Consider the following 19191-nt stretch of genomic DNA (forward strand, 5'->3'; position numbering starts at 1 on the left):
GCTCTCCCGGGCCAGGCGGCCCGAGCGAGCTCCCTGGCGGCAAGGAGGGAGCCCTGGAGGCTGGGGCGTCGGTGGGGCACCCGGGATCGAGGGAGCTAATCTAGGGAGACCGCAAACAAGTGGCCGCCCGCTGGCCGTGAGGGGGGCCTGGGAAGCCCGGCACGGGTGTTGGCCGGACATGCGAGGCCACCAGCTGCCCGCAGACACTCTCGGCTGTGCTGGGTGGTCCCAGCATCCACGCCACGCGATGGCCGTTCCAGACGTCCGTCCGCGTCATGGTGTGCAAGGAACTGTCCGCTGCACCCTGGGCCTCCGGTGCCATGTTAGGAACACTGGGTCTCCCTGCAGGAAGGTATCTGTGCTGCTGTGCTCCAACACAGTGCCCACGGGGGCGGCCACCGGCTCTCTGCTCCTCTCACTGTCCGCACCAGGGGGACACAGGAGGAGGGGTGGGGAGGGTCTCACTCCCGCGGGGTGCGGGACTCAGAGCCTTGTCACGGACGAGGGAGGGTGGAGGTCCAGGGTGCACTCAGCTGTGCGGGTGCACGGGGCCGGGGCCGTGCATGTCCCTCGTGGGCCCGGCCTCACTGGGCCGGTTCCCTCAGGGCCCTCTGGCTGGAGAGCCACGCCCCCCGGGGCTGCTTTCCTTTGTGCCTATGGCGGCCTCGCCTGTGCCTGGCATAGGTCCCGGGAGGCACGAGTGTCCTCCTCAGTCAGGCCCAGCCAGCCGCTTCCTTCTCCCCACACTCGGCCTTCCTAGGGGTGTCCTGCGCTGGTGCGGCCCCAGCTGCCCTCCCGGGCTGGGGGGGAAGACAAGAACCCACCATGCCCAGAACCAGAGCTGACGTCACACTTGGCTCTGGGGAGCTACGGCGGGAGTGGCTTGTGCTCCCAGCCCTCTGGGTGACAGCAGTCCCACTCCGGGCTGCCCCGCAAGGGCTTGGGCAGAGTGACTGTCAAGAAAGCCGTTGCCTGTGGGACCCACGGAGTCAGGACAGCCGGACCTGCTGCTGTGAGCCCCGTGAAACCCAGCAACCCCGTCCTCTGCACTGACCGATTCCCTGTCCATCCCGGGCTCCCAGGGTCCTGCCTGGGGTCAAGCAGAGGAAGGGTCGAACTGAGCTTACAACAGGGGCTGGGCCACCCACAGCCACGGAGGAAGCCTCTGTGCACCCACGCGGACGGGCGTCTCAGCACCTGCCTTACACGTGGGCACGGTGGGGCATGGGAGGGGCGTGCACCAGGTGACAGCAGAGCACGGAGAGGAGACAGCGCGGCCCCCGTGCTTCGCCCAGCGTCTGCTACGACGCTCACACCTGCCTTTCCTGGCACATGCAGCGGCTCATCCTGCCCGTCAGCCAGCGGGTCCGTCAGCACCGGCCCACGTGCCCTTTGGTCCACCTCTGTCCACGGCGGCCACTCCATTAAGCAGTGTCTCCGCCAGCTGTGTGGAAAGGAAGGGAACCACACCTGCAAACACCTCTAACCTCCACGAGGAGCAGAATAAACCCCCTGGAGGCACGGTGGAGGGAGCCAGGTGGAGGTGTGCAGATCCAAGTGCCTTGGGATTCGAAGTCCGGGGAGGAGCGGTCCCGCAAGCACTTTGCTTACGTCCGACAGTCGCGAGAGACGAAAGCGGCTGTGCGCGTGCATCTGCGTGTGTGTGTGCCTGCGTGTGTGTCCACGTGTGTGCGTGTCTGCAGGTGTGTACACGTGAGTGAGTGTGTGCACGTGTGTACGCGTGTCTGCGGGTGTGCGCCAGCGTATAAGCGTGCGTCTGCCTGTGCACATGTACGTGCGTGTGTGTGCACAGGCGTGTGTGACTTTGAAGGAAAGATCACAAGCACCATTCATCATCCGGAATCTGTTTTATTTTTGCCTTTTTCTGCTTGAACAGAAACTGCATTTTGTTTTTCACAAAATTTCACAAAATTTCACGCAATTTTTTGTGACCCCAGTGTTTCCAGGGTCCATCTGCTGCCTGCCTCCCCGGGGAGAAATCCCATGGGTGCTTTCCCCACCGTGGTGCATGTCGGGGAACCCCAGACACGTGGGGGTGATTGTTGCCGGGCTGTGGCCCGTGCCGTAGCTGTGCGAGAGGCCGAGGCCCCCCGAGGGGGAATGGAGGCCGGTTTGGAAGACCGTCGGTGGCTGTGGTATGCAGGACCGTAGGGGCAGTGATGGTCAGGGGATCCCCCCCTTAGGCCTGGCGTGGGCAGCCCCCGAGCCAGAGACAAGCCCGCAGATGCCCAAAGGCCCTGACAGCCACCAAGGCTGAGCGTCCAGGCAGGCAGTGTGTCCCCTAGACCCAGCCCACAGCTGAGGAAAGGACCCTCATACGTGTGGGCCAGCCAGAGCCCTGGGACTGAAAGACACCCACAGCAGGGACCTCCTGAGCCAGTGACGGAAGTCCCGAGCACCAGCACCCCCACGGGACTGCCAGGAGCGCTCAGAGGAGGGGCGTCCCACAGGAGCGGCCGTGTCCACACACCCTGGACGTCGCACAGCAGTGCCTGGAGCCTGCTATTAGAGTGTGCGCACGGTCGCCTCCAGATGGGGGAGCCAGGGGTCGGGGTGCTGCGGCAAAGCCCCATTCCCGACAGCTGGAGAGACAGCTGAAGTCATGGACACGCCCACCAGACCCGCCAGTCCAGTGCAGGGCCTAGCCACTGACTGACCCGTGCTGGCGGCCCGGCAAACCACACCGGGTGACTGGAGTGTCAGGACAGCCCCCGCGGCACCCAGGACGCACCGAGGACAGTACTTGTTGTTCCCCTGAAATTCAGCCCAGGCAGAGGGGGCCCCACTGGCCGCCGGTGCTACAGGGGGCCTGGCTCCAGGCCCCTCCCACAAATGCAGAGAAGTGACCCGTCGGCCATCGCCCAGACAGTGTGCTCTGTCCCGCTTTGGGGAGGGCACAGCAGTGTGTCCTGGGGCTGAGCTGCCTGCAGGGACATGCCAGGCACTTCTACTCACCTGCTAGAAAGCCCTGGATGCCCCTCCAGGCCCACCCGGAGCATTCGTTGCCTCTGGTGGGCCACGCGCACAGCCAGGGGACAAGGCTCTGGTCCAAGGGCATGCTCAGAGGCTCTGTGTGCATAACGTCTTCTCAAGAACTCACGTGATTTTCTCCACCACCTACGGGCCTCTGCACCCCGGACTACTGTGTGCCACACGTGAGTGCAGGGGACACGGCACCTGCAGAGCCCTGCACCAGACAGGAGCCCTGCACCAGACCCAGCAGAGTTGTGGGCTGCAGAACCCCTGTTCCCTGAGGGTGGGGTGAGTGACCACGTGTCGACATCTGCGGGCAACAGACAGCCCAGCCCTCGGGGCTGACAGCGTGAGGACGGGGACGGCCAGCCCTCGGGGGGACGGCTGCTGGGAGGAGGCAGTCGGCCCAGCACTGGTGCTAACACGAGGAAAGACGCTGTCTTTTGGGCTCCCTCATGGGTCCTCACACCAGCCCCCCGAAAGCTAAACGCCAGGGTATCTTCTGACACCCATGGGGGGCATCTGCCTGGACCAGCACGTGACACGGCCGGTGAGGTGCAGGGACTCTGATGTTCTTCCCTAGGAGAGGAAGAGACCCTTCTGGAAGGTGCCCCAGTGCCCCAAACCACAGCTCCTCCCCAGGGGTGGGCCCCACCGAGGGAGTCCCAGCCCGATGCCAGCAAAGCCTGACCAGGAGCAAACGTGGTCTCTCGGAGGCCGCCGCCACCAAAACCGCATGCTTCCCGTTCAGATGCGTAAAGGCTCCGGGGACGCTGAGGTGGAGGTGAAGCAGGAGACACGGGAGCCGACAGGAACAGTGCCCGGGGCCACAGGCAGAGGGAGGACACGTCTGTGCTTTGGAGTGTTGGGGCCCAGCTGCAGGCGTGGGGATGGTGACGGCCGGTCCCCGGCCAGCCGCCAGTCTGCCCCGACTCCGCTGGGAGGCAGAGCCGGGTGGCAAACAGGTGCGCGGGGAGGAGAGAAGATGCCCGCACACCTGTCTGCCCGGGGTGGGTGGCTTTGGGCCCGGGTGCCATCAGCAGGAGGTGTTCTCAGGGCGAAAAGAACCGGGGGCAGCTGCCGCGGTCGCTCTCAGCCCCTCCTCTCCTCTGGGACACGGGGGCCCCAGCCTGGGCAAGGCCACCCCTCGGAGCCTGCACCGTCCAGCACCTGGCTGAAGCCAGCGTCATCGTCACGCAGAGGGTGACCGGCCCTGGGGGACAGGAGCAGGCCCCCACCCGGGCCTCTCGCTGGCACTCGGGAGCCCATGGGCACAGTTTGCCAGCCCCTGAGCGAAGCCGGAGAAGGCCTCCCACTGAGGGCTGGGCTCTGGGAAGATGCCGGTGAGGCATCAGGAAACACGGGCCGCGTGTCCTCCGCACGAGCTGCTCTCTGCCCAGTGGTGGGCCCGCGGCGGCTGGCGTGTCCACGGGAGTCCTTGGGATAGGCCTCATGGTCTAGTCCGTCTGGGGACCACCGCGGAGTCTTACTGAGTGACATGGGCAGGGAGCGGACTCTTTACAGGCTGGACGTGTGTCCACACCGAGCCTCTCTCCCGACGGTGCCGTGGGTGCCGGGCGGCTCGCACGGCCGTTCCCGCCCCTGCGGGCTACAGAGCTCCCTCTCCCTGCGCGTTTAGGAGACCAGACACATCCCTGACTTGGACGCCGAGGCCGCCCCCTCCGCAGTCACCCCCTTCATGTCGTCGGGCATCTGCCCGTCAGAGCGCCACACATTCAGCTCCGCAAACACGCCCGTTTCGATCATCTCCTCCTGCCAAGGGACGGGACAGCTGCCAGTCGCAAATTCCTGGAAAAACTCAGCATCGGCTTTGTCGAAGGCCACACCCTTGACGGTGGAGAAGGCGCCCACGTCCTGGATGTTCTTGGCATAGACTGTCCTGGAGTCCGGGACAAAGGGGGGTGTCAGCATCCCTGTGAGGAGAAAAAGCACACGACGTACGACACGTAAGTGGGAGGGAGCAGCCGTGTGCTCAGTGAGCAGGGTCACCCTGCCCCCGGTGCCCCAGGGGCTCAGGAAAGCTCTCGGGAGCCTCGCAGCCTGCTGAGCAAGATGCAAGGAACTTCGCGTCCAGGCAGGGGACGGAGGGCTCTGGCCCGTGCCCCACGCCAGCCTCCCCAGGGCCGGTGCCATCCGCAGGTGGGACGCCCCGCAGCCGGCAACCCAGGACTGCGCTCCCGTCTCCTTTCCAAAGCTGGCTTCTCCCCCAACCCGCTCAGGTGCCGCGGACCCCTAGTCACCAGACGCAGAACATCAGCCACGTGACCCTGGTGGCCCTCCTGCCCTTCCTTTCCGTGTGGCCCCCGGGCTAAGTACTCTGCCAGACCCATGCAGTGGCCCTGGGGACCCTCCAGCCTCTCCTGGCTCCCAGCTCCCCCAACCCCAGAAGAAGAAACTTCTCTCCTCAGGCCGTGGTGGGGAGGCCCGTGTTCACGTGGCCTCTGTGGGCTTTGGGGCGGGGCCTTGCCCGCACACGCACCTGCCACGGCCAACACCACACAGGCCGAATGGGCAAGTGTCTTCCGGACACGCAGCTGGAAGACTCCTGCACTGCCTTGGGTCAGGGGCTCCTTAAAAGTACGGGGCATAGAAAGCCACTGCCGCAGGTTTGGGCCTTCAGTTCAAAGGTCAGCAGCATGTCCCGCACACACGCCAACCAGCCTCCCCCAGCCCAAAAACCTGTGTGCTACCACCCAGCTTGGGTGACAGGAGATGGAGACGGGGGTTACTCAGGGGCAGGAGGGTGGCTGGGGGGAGCCCAGGAGGCGCCAAGCAAGGCCCCTTGGTGGGGCCAGGCCAGCAAGGACCTGCTGGCGGACCCGCCCCACACGGCCCCCCGGGTCCAAAGGCGCACAGACACACCAGCCTCGAGCTGTCTCCAATTAATGTCCTTGAAGAGGGGCCTGGTGCGGAGCCCGTCACACGTCCCGTCTCTGAAACCCAGGCGCTTCTCGGGGTCCTTCTCCAGCAGTGCCTCACAGAAGTCCTTGCTGGCCTGGCTGAACGTGTCCGGGTACTTGACGGCCTCAGACAGGATCCTCTGCTTGAGCTCCTTGTTCTCCACCTGCATGGGGGGACACGCCACGTCACAGGAGCCCACGGAGCCCACGGGGGGATGCGTCCAGCTCAGCCAGTGCACCTCCTGGGAAGACGCCGGGCGGAGGTGACTGAGGAGGTGCTGGGACGGAGGTGACGGTGGAGGTAACCAGTCACCTCCGCCATCACCTCCACCGTCACCGACACCTCCACCTGGTGTCTGATTCTGAGCGCTTTTCCGGAGAACCCCGCTGCCAGTGTCAGGCCTGCACAGTCAGCAGGGAGCCCCACAAGGAGCCCCCAGGTGCCCTGTGCCCTCTGAACCCCGGGTCCACCCCCGCTCGGGCAGACCCCGGCCATGGGTTCTCACCACACACAGATTCGCCTTTCCTAAGATCGCAAAGCTGCGGGCTCTCGCGAGTGCCTCTCGGGTGGGACACACACCCCCGCAGGCCGGGCCAGAGACCAGGGGCCACGGCGGCCCCGAGCCCCGTTCACCCGAGCCCATCGCGCTCACCACACACAGGAGACCGGGCTTCCGGTCGGGGCCCAGGCACCCCCCTCTGCGCTTTTCCCTGCGGAAGGCGGCGGCCACCCTGCCTCGAGCGAGTCCGTGGGCCATCGGTCCGACAGCCTGGGCTCAGCTCATGTCTCTCGGTCACATTCTGGTGATTCTCAGACTATGTCACTCTCATTGTTGTTCTACTTGTCCTGGTGAGCTAGGAGAAGTGCTCACGAGTCGTGAAGCCCGCAGGGCGGTCAGCTGTGAGCCCCGGCCCCGGAGGCCCGCGGACGGCTCCTGGGACGGAGCGCCGCGGCTCGCTCAGAACTCCGGCCTGCGGTGACCTGACCGAGGTCCGCGCCGGGAACCAGGAGGCTCGCCTGACTCGCTTTACTGCAGCCTCGGCTCTGTTACCTCTGAGCTGGCCCCGAGAGGTCTGAGGTGAGCCGGCACCTGCGGTTCTGGGGCCGCAGCTGGAGCACCCCCGGACTCCGGGACAGACGGGGCAGGGGAGGACGTGGGGGCCCTGGGTCGGGCACAGTGGGTGGGGCCCGCTCTTCAGAAAGGCTGCTGGCCAGACGGAGAGCTCGCCGGTCCGCCGTGGAAGCACGAGTGGGGCGCCTGTGGCCCTGTCTCCCCACCCCAGGACTGGCTTGGGCTGGGGGAGCTGAGGGCTGCTTATGGGGGGCGGGGGGTGGGGAAGTCCGGGCCCGGCGGGTCCTGAAACGCTTGTCAGCGTGGGGCTCCACGAGATGAGGTCACCACGTCCCCTCTCCTGCCCGGGAAGGATGTACCATGAGAGGCCCCTTGTGTTCACCGTCTGAACAGCGGCTCCCCCAAGGAGGGGGTCACAGGGCGGCCGCGGGACCTGTCGCGTGACCTCCTACCTTCTCTCCACGGGCGCGGAAGGGCCCTCTGGCTGCGATCATCTCATACAGCGTGACGCCCAGGGCGAAGTAGTCCACGGAGAAGTCGTACTCCTCACCCCGCAAGAGCTCAGGGGCCATGAACCCTGCGGGCAGAAGCGGGCGCAGACTCCGGCGCGGGCCCCGGCACGGAGCACACACTCGGCCCGGGCAGGCACGTCCCAGACGGGGCTCCCTGCGCGCCCGCAGGCGGGGTCCTCGCCCCGACCCCTCTGCAGCGGGGCTGCCCTGGGCGCTGCACACTGGGGAGCCCTTCCCTGCCCACAGCGATACTTGGAACGCCCCCAGTCGTGGCAGCCGGAAATGCCTACAGACGCTGCGGAGTGTCGCCTCCGGACAACACTGCCCCCCGTCCAGCCGCTGCCTCTCGTGAGCTTGAAGCCCTGCCTCCCCGTGGCATGTCCTGCAGCCGGAGCCGTGGCCCTGGCTGGCCATGTAGGCGCAAGTGTGACCCGTGGCGTCGTGGTCAGGCGCTACCAGCTCCTTCCCGAAAGGGCACAGAAGGGCCGATTTAAGCCAACACAACCCAGAGAGCAACCGGACACGCACCGTTGCCGGCCGGCACCACACGAGGGAGCTGGGGCCACGCGAGGAGCCCACATCCCCAAAGCACGTCCCGGGCTTTCTCGGACCCTCGTGTCGGGGAGCCAGCCAGCACGGGGCAAGGGCGCACAGGCCGGTCTCTGGGGCCTACGGTCCACTCCCCTGGGACCAGAGCTGGCAGGTGCTGTGGGCAGGGCACGGGCAGCTCCTGGGCCTGCTGGCTTCAGACATTCCCAGGGAAGCAAAGCTAACGAGCCTGTTGATTTCTGGGGCCTCCCGGCCCTCAGCGGATGGTCTCAGAGCCAGGCTCCAAGAGCGGATGTGCTCAGTGCAGCGGCCAGGCCGATGGGGACACAGACTCGCTCCTGCCCGCAGAGGCTGCCGGCGCGCAATTCCACAGACCCACCTGGCCCCGGCAAGCTTCACCCCTTCATAGGTCCCACTTTCCGGGAACTGCACTGTTGCTCAGATGTGGTGAGAAGGATGCGTCTAACAGGCCACCACTTTGAGACAGAAACAGGGTCTGGGGTGACAGCCCAGCAGGCCTCAGCGAGGGGGTCAGTTTCGGCAGCAAACATCCGGGGGGGGTCCCTGCTCTGCCCCCAACCCCAGCAAAGTGACCACAGCTCTGTGTCCTGAGGTGCTACGTAGCAGCAGTCGCCGAACGGGCAGGGGAGTGACGGAGCACGTGTGAGCCGGGTCCCCTGCGCCCCCTGCTCAGAGGAAGGCCGGGCAGCAGCGAAGCCTGGGACGCCCTCTGGCGGCCGGCAGGGCCCTCACACCCGCCGTCGGCGACCAGAGTCCGGCCTGTTGAGCCGCGCTCTCTACGCTTTCTCATGATCTGAATCCCCTAAAACACGGCAGGAGCCCACTGCCATGGTCCACTCAGCGCTGGAGCGCCACAGATTCTGGAAAAGTCGACTTCGGAGGGGCCCTCCCTAACTGAGGCCACCGGGGGGTGGGGGGGACAGAGCTGCCCCGGCAGCAGGGACAAACCATAAGGGCTCAGAGCCCAGGACAGGAGAATCTGGGGACACAAAACAAGGTCCAAGTAGCCCCAAATCCTAGTGACAACAGTCCCTCCTCAAAGCCAGGTCAACCCAGGGACGGGCTGGCTGGGAGCCCCGCCTCCCGGAACACGGGGCACAGGGGACAGACCCCCAGGTGCCCGCCGGCGGGAGGCGGTGCCCAGCTCCCCAGCAGTCTGGGCTGCCCGCTCCGCCTGCCCCAACACTGGGGGGCCCCCTCTGTTGTCTGCAGGCCCTGCTTCCCTCCCCCCAGGGCAGAATGTGTTGTGTAGGAGCACACAGTACACACACAGACAGACACACCTGTGCACACACACACGTACACGCACACATCCTGGACGTGGGCAGCCCCCTCCCCTGCAGAGCCAACCCCGGCCACACGGCAGTGGGTGCTGGCCACCCATCGTGGCTCTCCCGGTCTGCGCGCATTGGGGGGCACAGCAGGTGATCCAACCCACGGGGCCAGGCATGTTGGACATATGCACTCTGCCGATGTCCAGGAGGCCACTGGAGGCAGAAGCCCCCTCACGGAGCGCGTGGCCTCCGGAACCAACAGGTGGGGGACCCCTGCAGCGGGGTCCGGGCACACCCACCGGCCCCACCCAGTGATTCCACGGTCTGCTGCGAGGGTGCACTCGCTCCCGGCCCCCCGCAGAAGAGGCTGCCCCCGACCCTCTCAGGGGCTCACCTGGGGTGCCTGCGTAGCCCTTGGTCTTGGTCTGCCCGTCCTTCAGCTCCACAGCCAGCCCAAGGTCAGAAATGCGGATATTGCCTGAAAGCAAACACAGGCCGAGGTCGCCCGCGGGCCCTCAGAACAAAGGCACCTGGTGTCCCTGCACCAGCCAAGGGCAGCCGCCGCACACACACACGCACGCCCGTGAGCGCCCACGCGCAGCACACGCCCTCCCCAGGGCCCGAGGCCTCTGCCGCCCCAGCAGACTGCAGAGGGACGGAGGGGCCCCAGTAGCGCCCGAAACCACCTCCAGAACACCCCACGTCTGCGCTTGTGACACGAAGCGGGGCGGGGGCATAAGGGACAGAAAGGAACCCAGATCTGCGTGTTTCCTTCTGACAAGAAGCCCTTTGAGGGCAGAGAGCGTAGCCAGTGTGTCCTCGCACCGAAGCAGGAGACCCTGGCAGGGGCAGGCCTGGGCAGGGAGGAGGGAGAGGGGACGGGGGAGGCGGGGGAGGGAACCCAGGGCCCTCACCGTCGTCGTCCAGAAGCACGTTCTCCGGCTTGAGGTCTCGGTACACGATGCCTCTCTGGTGTAGATGCTCCAGGCCGCTGACGATCTGGGCCGTGTAGAAGACCGCGCGTGGCTCCTGGAAGCCGGGGTTCTCCTCGTTCACGTTGTAGATGTGGTACCTGGGGTCAGACCACACAGGGCCCATGCTTCCCTGGCACAGTGGACGGGGCATCCACAGGGGCCACGGGGAAAGAAATCTCAGGGAACAGTGAGAGCCTCAGAGCCCCTGCTGGGTGTCTGGTCGTTGTGGGGTCTCAGCACCAGCCTGAAGGACCCGTGGCAGTCTGAGAGCCCCTGGTGGCCTGCCGTGCCCTCACAGGTCCCCCACCAGAACCAGCAGGACAGGAGCCGAGGCAAGAGTGCACCATTCTCCCCACCGCCCCCACACTCGCCCACACCAGCTGGCAAGTGGACCCTGAAGCCGTTTCGCCACCGCCGGCCCGAGGACGGGGAGCGTGGTGGAGCCGCCCAGGCAAGTGCCCCGAGTCACCGCCACCGTTAGCAGTCATTGCAGTGTCCGTGGAAGCGTGCCGGCCGGCTCCCCCGGCCCGAGCACACGCGTCTGGGGCGGCTTCGGGCAGGGCTCCGGGGCGGGCCTGCTGGGGTTTTCCCACCAGCGTCCCTCCGCCCCAGACTGCGCGCCGCTGCTCCACCCGCACATTCCCCAGAAACGCAGACTAACGAATAAGGGGAGCAAAGTGCCGGCAGCGGACAGCAGCCGGCAAGAGGCAGGCCAAGGAGCAAGACAAAAGGCCTCGAGTCAGTCGACAAGGCCGACGGTGCTGCACAGGGCGACGCTGCGGTGCGTGCCGTGCTGTGTGCTGGCCTAGCCTGGTGTGCGGGAGCAGGAGGGAGCACGGGGGACACAGGGAGCTCTGCTCGGGCACAGCAGACACCGTGTGACACAGCGGGCTGTACGGGACAGTGGGGGGCAGTGTGGTGTTACACGGTGTGCTACGGCGCGCGGTGTTGTGCGGGGCAGCAGGGGACGCACCGGACGGGACGGTGCAGCGCAGAACATGGTGGCACCTGTAGGACGGTGTGAGACGGCGGGGCGCGCGTGGACAGCACGGGGCGGCGTGGTGTAGTGCAGTGGGGCGTGATGTGCTGTGGCATAGTACAGTGTGGTAGCGTGCAGCACAGTGTAGGGTGGGCTAGCATAGGTAGCACGGTGTAGCAGGCTGTAGCAGTGTAAGATAACGGAGTAGTGGAGTGTGGTGTATGTGGTATGGCCTCGTATCGTGTAGAATAGGGTAGTATGGGGCAGTATAGTGTAGCTCGGTGTCGTATGGTGCGGTATGGTGTGGTACGGTCTGTACAGCATAGGTTGGTGTAGTATAGGTAGCACGGAGCAGCAGAGCGTAGCACGGTGTAAGGTGTGGAGCGTAGTGCAGTACAGCGTAGTGTGGTGTAGTGTGGTCCCGTACAGTGTAGCAGAGCGTAGCGGAGCAGCGCGTGGTTAGCACCGTGCGGCACAGGGCAGCGTCGTGTGCGGCGGTGCGCTAGTGTAAGGCCGTGTACTAGCACGCTGTCCAGCACAGGGTCACGATCACGTGTTCCGTACGTCATGTTGTGTACACTTGCTAGTCTCTCTCCTCTTCCTCAGGGCCTCACGAGGGTCCCGCAAACACCACGGGCGCTGCGGAGGCGCGGAGTCCGGGTGCAGAGCGGAGCCAAAGAAGTGGTGGCGAACCGACGGCAGTGGCCCCATCCGTGTGGCTGGGAGGCTCTCTCGGGGGTCGTGCATGGATTAAGGCCCGGGGCCCCGAGAGCACCGCGTCACTCATTACCCCCGTCTCACACCAGCACACGGAGGCAAGAGCGCTCCGACTGCCCAGGGTTCCCCACCGAGAGCCAGTGGTCTGACTTCCCCCAGGAGCCCCAGGCCGGGCCCGCAGACCTCCGGCCGACCCAGGCACCGGATCCACCGACAGCAAGCCATGTTCCCGAAGCCGGCCACGTCGTGTTTCCAGCTCAACCATTGCCCCCAAGAGCAATCGTAGCGTGATGCCCCCAGCCTGTCCCCACACACGCTTCCTCCACTGTCCACCCCACGAGCACACGCCCGGGCCCCTCGCGCTCCTGCTACCTCCACCCCTGCGCACTCACGCAACCCCCGGCCCCAGGAACCCGAGGTCCCCCGGCGGCTGGAGAGCCACTCACCACCTCCCCACTGGCTCACATTTCCTGTAAGACTAAGGACACACCTCCTCGAGTGACACCAGCCCAGGGACAGAGGAGTGGGTTGGTGGGGGCCCAGGGCTTCTCCTCACCGTGCTCCGCGAGCATGGGGGCCCCAGACCCCTCTTCATGCTCGGCTGCTTGAGCCCCAGCCCCGGGTCCCCTGTTTACCTTATGTCACCTCCGTTCATGAGAGTCATCACCAGACAGAGGTCAGTTTTGGTTTCAAACGCATAGGCCAGAGAGACTATAAACCTGCTGTGAACCTTTGCTAGAATCGTCTTCTCGACCATAGCACCCTGAAAAGCAAGACGTCAAATCAGTGCCCAGGTTTAAGTGGGGACGTGCTGTCACTGAAAAGATTAAGTCCCACGTCCCAGGAAGCGGAAAGAGGGTCACGAAGGTCCTGGAAGCAGCTTGCATAACGCAACTGCAAACAACGTACAGACGTGCCCCTCCTGAGACCAAATCAGTCGTGCAAACGTCTGTGCGTACTGAGGACTCCGGGCTCCCCGGAGCCCCCGGCAAGGAGACAGGAGTCAGAGCAGCAGCCCTAACAGCACCGGGAGAGGAGCCAGCGCCCCTGTTCTGAGCGGCCCTCCCTGTGGTCCTTCCTTACCCCGGACCGACTCACGCATGGCAACCCCAGACCCGTTCTCCTCTCCCGGGCCCTGGACAGCGGACAGCCGGGACCCACCGGCATCTGTTCATTTTCCGTCCCTCTATCACATTTTTCAAGTTGTGTTTGGGTAAGGAAGGTAGAGCTCCTTTGTGAAGGAGAAACTCTTGTTCCGGAAGGCCCCACATCCACACTGCCTGAGTACTAAGTTCAGGGAGGACACTGGCCTCAGGACAGAGGACACCGTGGACAGTGGGTTAGGATGACACGTCACCCTGCCTGCTTGCCCCCGCAGCCCCAAGGGACAGCACTATTGAGAAACCCCGGGGTGGGTACCCTGGGTGGCTGCTGTTTACCCTAAAAGCTGCATGTGTGCTTGTGGAGGGAACGGACAGGAACCACACAGGATGGGAGAGGCGCTCCTGTGACATGGCAGCTTCGCCACCCTCTCTAAAGGGTGTCTCGCCCTTCTCGGGGACAGCAGACCCCACGCAGCCGCCTGTCGCGCCTTGGGTCACCCCGGCCCGGAGAAGACGTGCGGAGGCTGTCAGGCTGGCTAGACTCCCAGGGAGCCCCCACCAAGCACAAGCCAGCACCGAGAGCCCTGAAAGCTGGGGTGGAGAACCAGCAGCTCCCCAACACCCGCTCCCCTATGTCATGGTAGTGGCGGAGACACGGGCAGGCTGGTGGGAGAGGCTTGAGGGCTCCGCCGGCTGAGCGTCCGAGGCTTGGTTTTGGCTCAGGGCATGATTCCAGGGTGCTCAGATCAAGTCCCACATCGGGCTCCCTGCTCGGCGAGGAGCCTGCTTCTCCCTCTGCCCCTCGCCCCCGCTCATGCGTTCTCCCTCTGTCCCTCTCTCAAATAAATAAAGTCTTTCAAAATAAATAAGTAAATAAAATTAAGCTCAAAACAAAGGAGACAGCTCACAGGACGGGCAGATCCACCCACCCCGTCGAACGCAGAGGCTGCCTCCAAGAGGGGTCACGGCAAACCCCGCGTGGGGGCAGAGCCGGGCCGGGGCAGCAGAGCTGCGGACGGGCCCCTCTGTGCCCCATGGGCCAGATCATCGGCTCAGGACGCGGAGGCTGCCCAGCAGGAGGGACCCGGCGTCCCCAGGGCAGAGGAGGCAGTCCACGAAGGGTGCCGTGCGGGGCGGGACGCGGCCCCCGAGGGCCCTCCCACCCCTGTGAGCGGCCAGCGGCCCACCTGGTAGCCCTTCCTTTTCTTGAGCCTCTTCTTGTTGAGCTTCTTACAGGCGTACAGCTTGCCCGTGGCCTTCATCTGGCAGGCGGACACCTCCCCGAAGCCCCCTTTCCCCAGGACCCTGAAGTCCAGGAACCAGTCCTCGCCCATGGGCTGGGCCTCTAGCCACTTCCACTGCAGGAACCTCTGGAAGTGGAGGCTGTCCAGGTACTCCTGGAAGGGCGTCTGGCTCAGGTACGCCAGGGTGGCCCGCAGCAGCGTCTGGAAGGGCGCGTCCCCGCCCGCCACGGGCCCCTCCCGGGCCTTCGCCACCACGCCCTCGTCCAGGAAGCTGCAGAAGAGCTTGGCCTGGGGGTCCAGGTACTCGGCCAGGATGGCCCGGGCCTTCTGAGGCCGGAGGTCGTCGTCGGCCGTGTCGTAGTCCTCGATGTCCTTCCAGAGCTCCAGAGCCGGAACGTGCCTCTCGTCGGCCCCCAGGAACTGCTGGAAGAGCCGCTTGCCGATGGGCTGCTCTGAGCACAAGCTCGGGAAAGCCAGGTCCAGGCTCTCCCGGAGGCCCTCGCACTTGGACAGTGGGGGCAGCTTGAGCTTGGCCAGGTACTTCCTGTCCCGAGAGGACGGGCCGCCGGTCCCGTCGAAGCTGCCGCGGGCGGCGATGAAGGCCGAGTTGGCCACCACCGTCTCCAGGGAACCGAAATCCATCCCGGTGCTGGCCGCCTGCTGCGAGGGGCCGGACCCCCCACCCCAGGCCCGTGCCCCCTGCCCTCCCTAGACAGCAGGCGCCCCAGCAGGTGCAAGGGTGACTAGCGGCCGTGCAGGGAGCCCGGGAACCCAGCTGACACAGCTCTGGCCAAATCCTGGCCCAGGGTCACAGAGCAGGTGCCAGAAAAAGACAATCCCCTAAGCTGCTTCCAGGAGGATTAGGCGGCCCCTCCCCGCCCCCCACCCCGCCACTTCCTCCTTGGAGCCCGCCAGGAAGGACAAAGGGCAGACCCCGAAGCATCTGCTGAAGCTGCCCCGTGGCCCCCAGCCCAGGAGTGGGAGGTCAGACAGAAGGCAAAGGGGTCCTGAGAAACCCCAGATGGCTGGGGGCTTTCCCACTATATTTCATTTTTGTCTTAAAAAATAGCAAGTGGGAGGGAAACAGCTGGGAACAGGAAGTCAGAGAAAATTTGCAGGGAATAGCTTCCCGGGGTGTCCGAGGGTGAAACCATGGCCAGGGGACTGGTTCGTATGTGGGGACCCAGACTGACACTGACGGTGGCCTGCTGCAGGTCACCTGTCTGCACCGGGGACCTAAGGTAACCCGGCACCTGCTGAGAGATCAGCCCCGCACCCCCCCCCCCACCTCCACCCCCAGGGCTGAGCTCGCAAAGCAGAGACGCCTGGAGAAGCTTCCGGTGAAGTTAGGGCTGAAGCAGGAGACCCTCCGCTACATGCAGGGCTGAGGCCTTGAACCAAGAGGAACAGGAAGGAGAGCAGAGTGAAGAGGCCTGGGACACAGCTGGGGGGACACACCTGGGGAGACACAGCTGGGGACACAGCTGGGGGGACACAGCTGGGGACACACCTGGGGGGACACAGCTGGGGGCACACCTGGGGGGACAGAGCTGGGGGCACACCTGGGGGGACAGAGCTGGGGGACACAGCTGGGGACACACACCTGGGGACACACACCTGGGGGGACACACCTGGGGGCACACAGCTGGGGGCACACACCTGGGGGGACACACCTGGGGCACACACATGGGAGACACATATGTGGGACAGGGCCCCTGGGGGACACACCTGGGGAATATCTGTGGGAACAGGTCTGGGGGGACACATCGGGGGGGACACATCTGGGGGGGACGCATTTGGCGGGACAAATCTAGGGGTCTTCCCTGGGGGAGATACAGGGGGACACACCTGGGGGGACACTCCTGGGCCACACACATGGGGGGACACACCTGGGGGATATCTGGGGATGCCAGGACCAACAGAAACGTCACCTTCACACGGACATGGTCTTGTCTGTCTAGTACACAGCAGCTGCTCAGTAACTGTGCGGGGAAGAAAGGAAGTGACGGAGGTCGGTTATGGTTTCAGGAGTGGAGGAAGGGAGAGCTTACAGAGTCAGGAATGCAGGAGTCAGCAGAGGTGGGGAAGGCCAGCCCACCCCATGTTCCTCCTGGCAGAAAAGGGTGTCTGGGAGGCAGGGAGGTTCTGCAAGTGGGTGTGGGCAGAGGCAGGGGAGGCCAAGGGAGAACTTGCTGAGCAGCCCCAGTCCCATCTTTGAGCCCTTCCTGCCCTCCCGTCAGGGTTCACGGGGTAGTGGTTGGGGTTAGCTGCAGTCAATGCTCCAGTGAAACCATCAGAGCCTGGAAGGTTTTTGTTGGAAGATTTAATTTTTTTTTTTAAAGATTTTACTTATTTATTTGACAGAGAGATCACAAGCAGGCAGAGCGGCAGGCAGAGAGAAGGGGGGGAGCAGGCTCCCCGCTGAGCAGAGAGCCCGATGCGGGGCTCGATCCCAGGACCCTGAGATCATGACCTGAGCCGAAGGCAGAGGCTTAACCCACTGAGCCACCCAGGCACCCCCGGTGGAAGATTTTAAATTACAAATTCAATTTCCTGCAGTTATAGGGCTGGTCAGAGTATGCATTTCAAATTGGACAAGGTGTGTTTTTCGAGGAGGCCGAGTTCATGGAAGTTGTTGAGCTTATGTATATAGAACCGTGTGTGGCACTTCCTTGTGTAGGAAGGGTCTGTAGTGATGCTTCGCTTCTGATGGGATCACCTCTCGCCATAGATTCGTCGGTTTTATGGATTTTTCGAAGAACCAGCTCTTTCACAGACTTTCCCTTTTCTTTTGTTCTTATTTCATTGATTTCTGTTGTAATTCCTTGTTTCTTCCTTCTACTTGCTACCCCACTCTTTTCCTAAGTTTTCCAAGTGGGAACTTAGATCACGAACTCGAGACTGTCTTAGAGCACTCAGAGCAGACACTGTCCTGTTGCTGTGCTGTGGCCACAGCCCATGAATTCTGACGTCACCCGTTTGTCACCAGTCTTACGCATTTCTTTTTAATTTCCCTCAAGACTTCCTTTTGAATCACGAATTATTTTGAGGGTAGTGTTAATTTCTCACACGTTTGGAGATCTTCCTTTTGTTTTTGTTATTGATTTCGAGTTTGACTCTATGGTGGTTGGAGAACACATGGCTTAATCTCAACGTTCAGATTTGTTGGGCTTTATTCTCCAGCCCAGGACACAGTCTACCCTGGTGTATGGTCCAAGGTCACTTACAAAGAAACTGGATTCTGCTACGGGGCAAGTGTTCGAGAAACGTCAACGGCATCCTGTTGGTTGACAATACTGTTGAGTTCTTCTCTGGCCACGCTGGCTCTCGGTGGAGCTGCTCCGCAGCTCCTGGGAGAGACGCTGAACCCCATGATGAAAGTCACGGACCCACTTCTACACGCAGATCTGTCCATCCGCCGCCCCGTCTTGCCGACCTGTCTTTCGCTGGACATGCATTTAGGGCTGCCGTGTCTTCTTGGCATACTGACCCTTCATCATTACACGATGTTCGTCTCCCGTGATTTTCTCTGCTGAGAAGTCTCCACGTTAACATAACCACACAGGCCTCCTCCGATGACTGCCGGCGCGACACGTCTTCGCCATTCTTCCCTGCTCAGACTCTCTCTCTCCATCAGAGTCTCTTGTGGTGTCCAGTGAGCTCCTGTTTTCAAATCTCCTGTCAGGTTTTGGTGTACTTAGAGCGTTTATATTTAATGTTACTGTTGCTCAGGTCTGCCACTTTTGTTTTTCACTTGTTTTCTCTTTCCCTCTTTCCTTTGGGTTACTTGAACATTTCTAAGAATCCAATTTTGATTCATCTATGATATTTCAGAGTGTATCTCTCTACACAGACTTTTATTGGTTGCTGTTGGTATCATATACACATGACCAATCACATTCCATTGTTACCACTTTTTTAAAGATTTATTTATTTGAGAGTGCGTGCACACAGGTGGGGGCAGGGGACAGAGGGAGAGAATCATCAGACAGACGCCTCACAGAGCATGGAGCCCCCCGAGGGGCTCGAACTGATGACCCATGAGATCACGACCTGAGCTGAAAGCAGGAGGAGACCCTCCACCGACTGAGCCCCCCAGAAGCTCCCTACTACCATTCTATCCATTCAAGTGAAGGAAATATCACCTTTTATCTTCCCTGTTTGTAATTACATTGTTTCCTCTTTACACATTCAGAATATCAGGCAATGTTACGGTTTTTACTTCCACCACGAGACGTAATCTAGAAATTCAAAAAGAAAAGGAAGCTTACGGTATTTACCCATATTCTGCGTACCGCATTATTCCTCCCTTCCTGACCGTCCAACGCTCCCCCTTTCAACACTGTCATTCTGTTTTGCGCACTTCCTTTAGCCGCCGTTTAGGGTAAGTCCGCTGGTGACACATCATCGTCCTCCCCTTCTCCTCCGTTTGGGACCGCTGGGCCCCCTTCATTCCTAAAAAGTATTCGTGCTGGATTCAGGACTCGACATTTAAACACAGCAGCTCCCTTCTGTCCTCTAGGAACCACCTGTAACTCAAACGGCTTTTCTCCGACTGTTTTCTGGATCTCAGGTGTGTGTTTTCAATTTCCCGTTCAACGATGCTGCGTCTTGGGCTGTGGGAGATTCACCCCGTTTGGGTTTTAATCAGTTTCTTCAACTTGCAGTCATGTCTTTTGCCAACTTCGGGGGTTGCCAGCCCTGCAGCCTCTCTTCTCTCCTTGCGGAGCTCTGACAGCAGGGACGTCGCGCTGTCACAGCAGGCCCCCAGGTCCCCGAGCCACTGCACATTTTTTTCTGAATCTACTTCCTACTGTTCAGATCATGTCT

At 62.8% G+C, this 19191-nt stretch overlaps 1 protein-coding gene across 2 annotated transcripts; it reads right to left on the reverse strand.

Moving 5' to 3' along the window:
* Positions 1-4612: 4612 nt before the first annotated feature.
* On the reverse strand, positions 4613-15210 carry GRK1 (G protein-coupled receptor kinase 1). Of its 2 annotated transcripts, XM_032314249.1 has the most exons (7): positions 14305-15210; positions 12650-12777; positions 10259-10416; positions 9739-9822; positions 7441-7565; positions 5878-6079; positions 4613-4928 (listed from the first exon to the last, which is right to left on the reverse strand). In XM_032314249.1, exons 1-7 carry the CDS (start codon positions 15001-15003, stop codon positions 4630-4632), a joined length of 1695 nt encoding a protein of 564 aa, XP_032170140.1. In that variant the 5' UTR covers positions 15004-15210; the 3' UTR covers positions 4613-4629. The 2 variants fall into 2 exon arrangements, with proteins under 2 accessions (XP_032170140.1, XP_032170139.1); XM_032314248.1 differs by lacking the exons at positions 4613-4928; positions 5878-6079; positions 7441-7565 and having other exon boundaries at positions 8697-9822.
* Positions 15211-19191: the final 3981 nt, after the last annotated feature.

Source organism: Mustela erminea, chromosome 15 (genome assembly GCF_009829155.1).
Source record: "Mustela erminea isolate mMusErm1 chromosome 15, mMusErm1.Pri, whole genome shotgun sequence".
In the NCBI taxonomy this organism is placed as follows: Eukaryota; Metazoa; Chordata; class Mammalia; order Carnivora; family Mustelidae; genus Mustela; species Mustela erminea.

Coding starts and splice junctions, on each gene's coding strand:
- GRK1 (XM_032314248.1), bottom strand. CDS start 15,003: ATGGATTTCGGTTCCCTGGAGACGGTGGTGGCCAACTCGGCCTTCATC. Junction 12,778..14,304: donor AGAAAAGGAAGGGCTACCAG/GTGGGCCGCTGG, acceptor CTTGCTTTTCAG/GGTGCTATGGTCGAGAAGAC. Junction 10,417..12,649: donor ATGAACGGAGGTGACATAAG/GTAAACAGGGGA, acceptor GTCTGACCCCAG/GTACCACATCTACAACGTGA.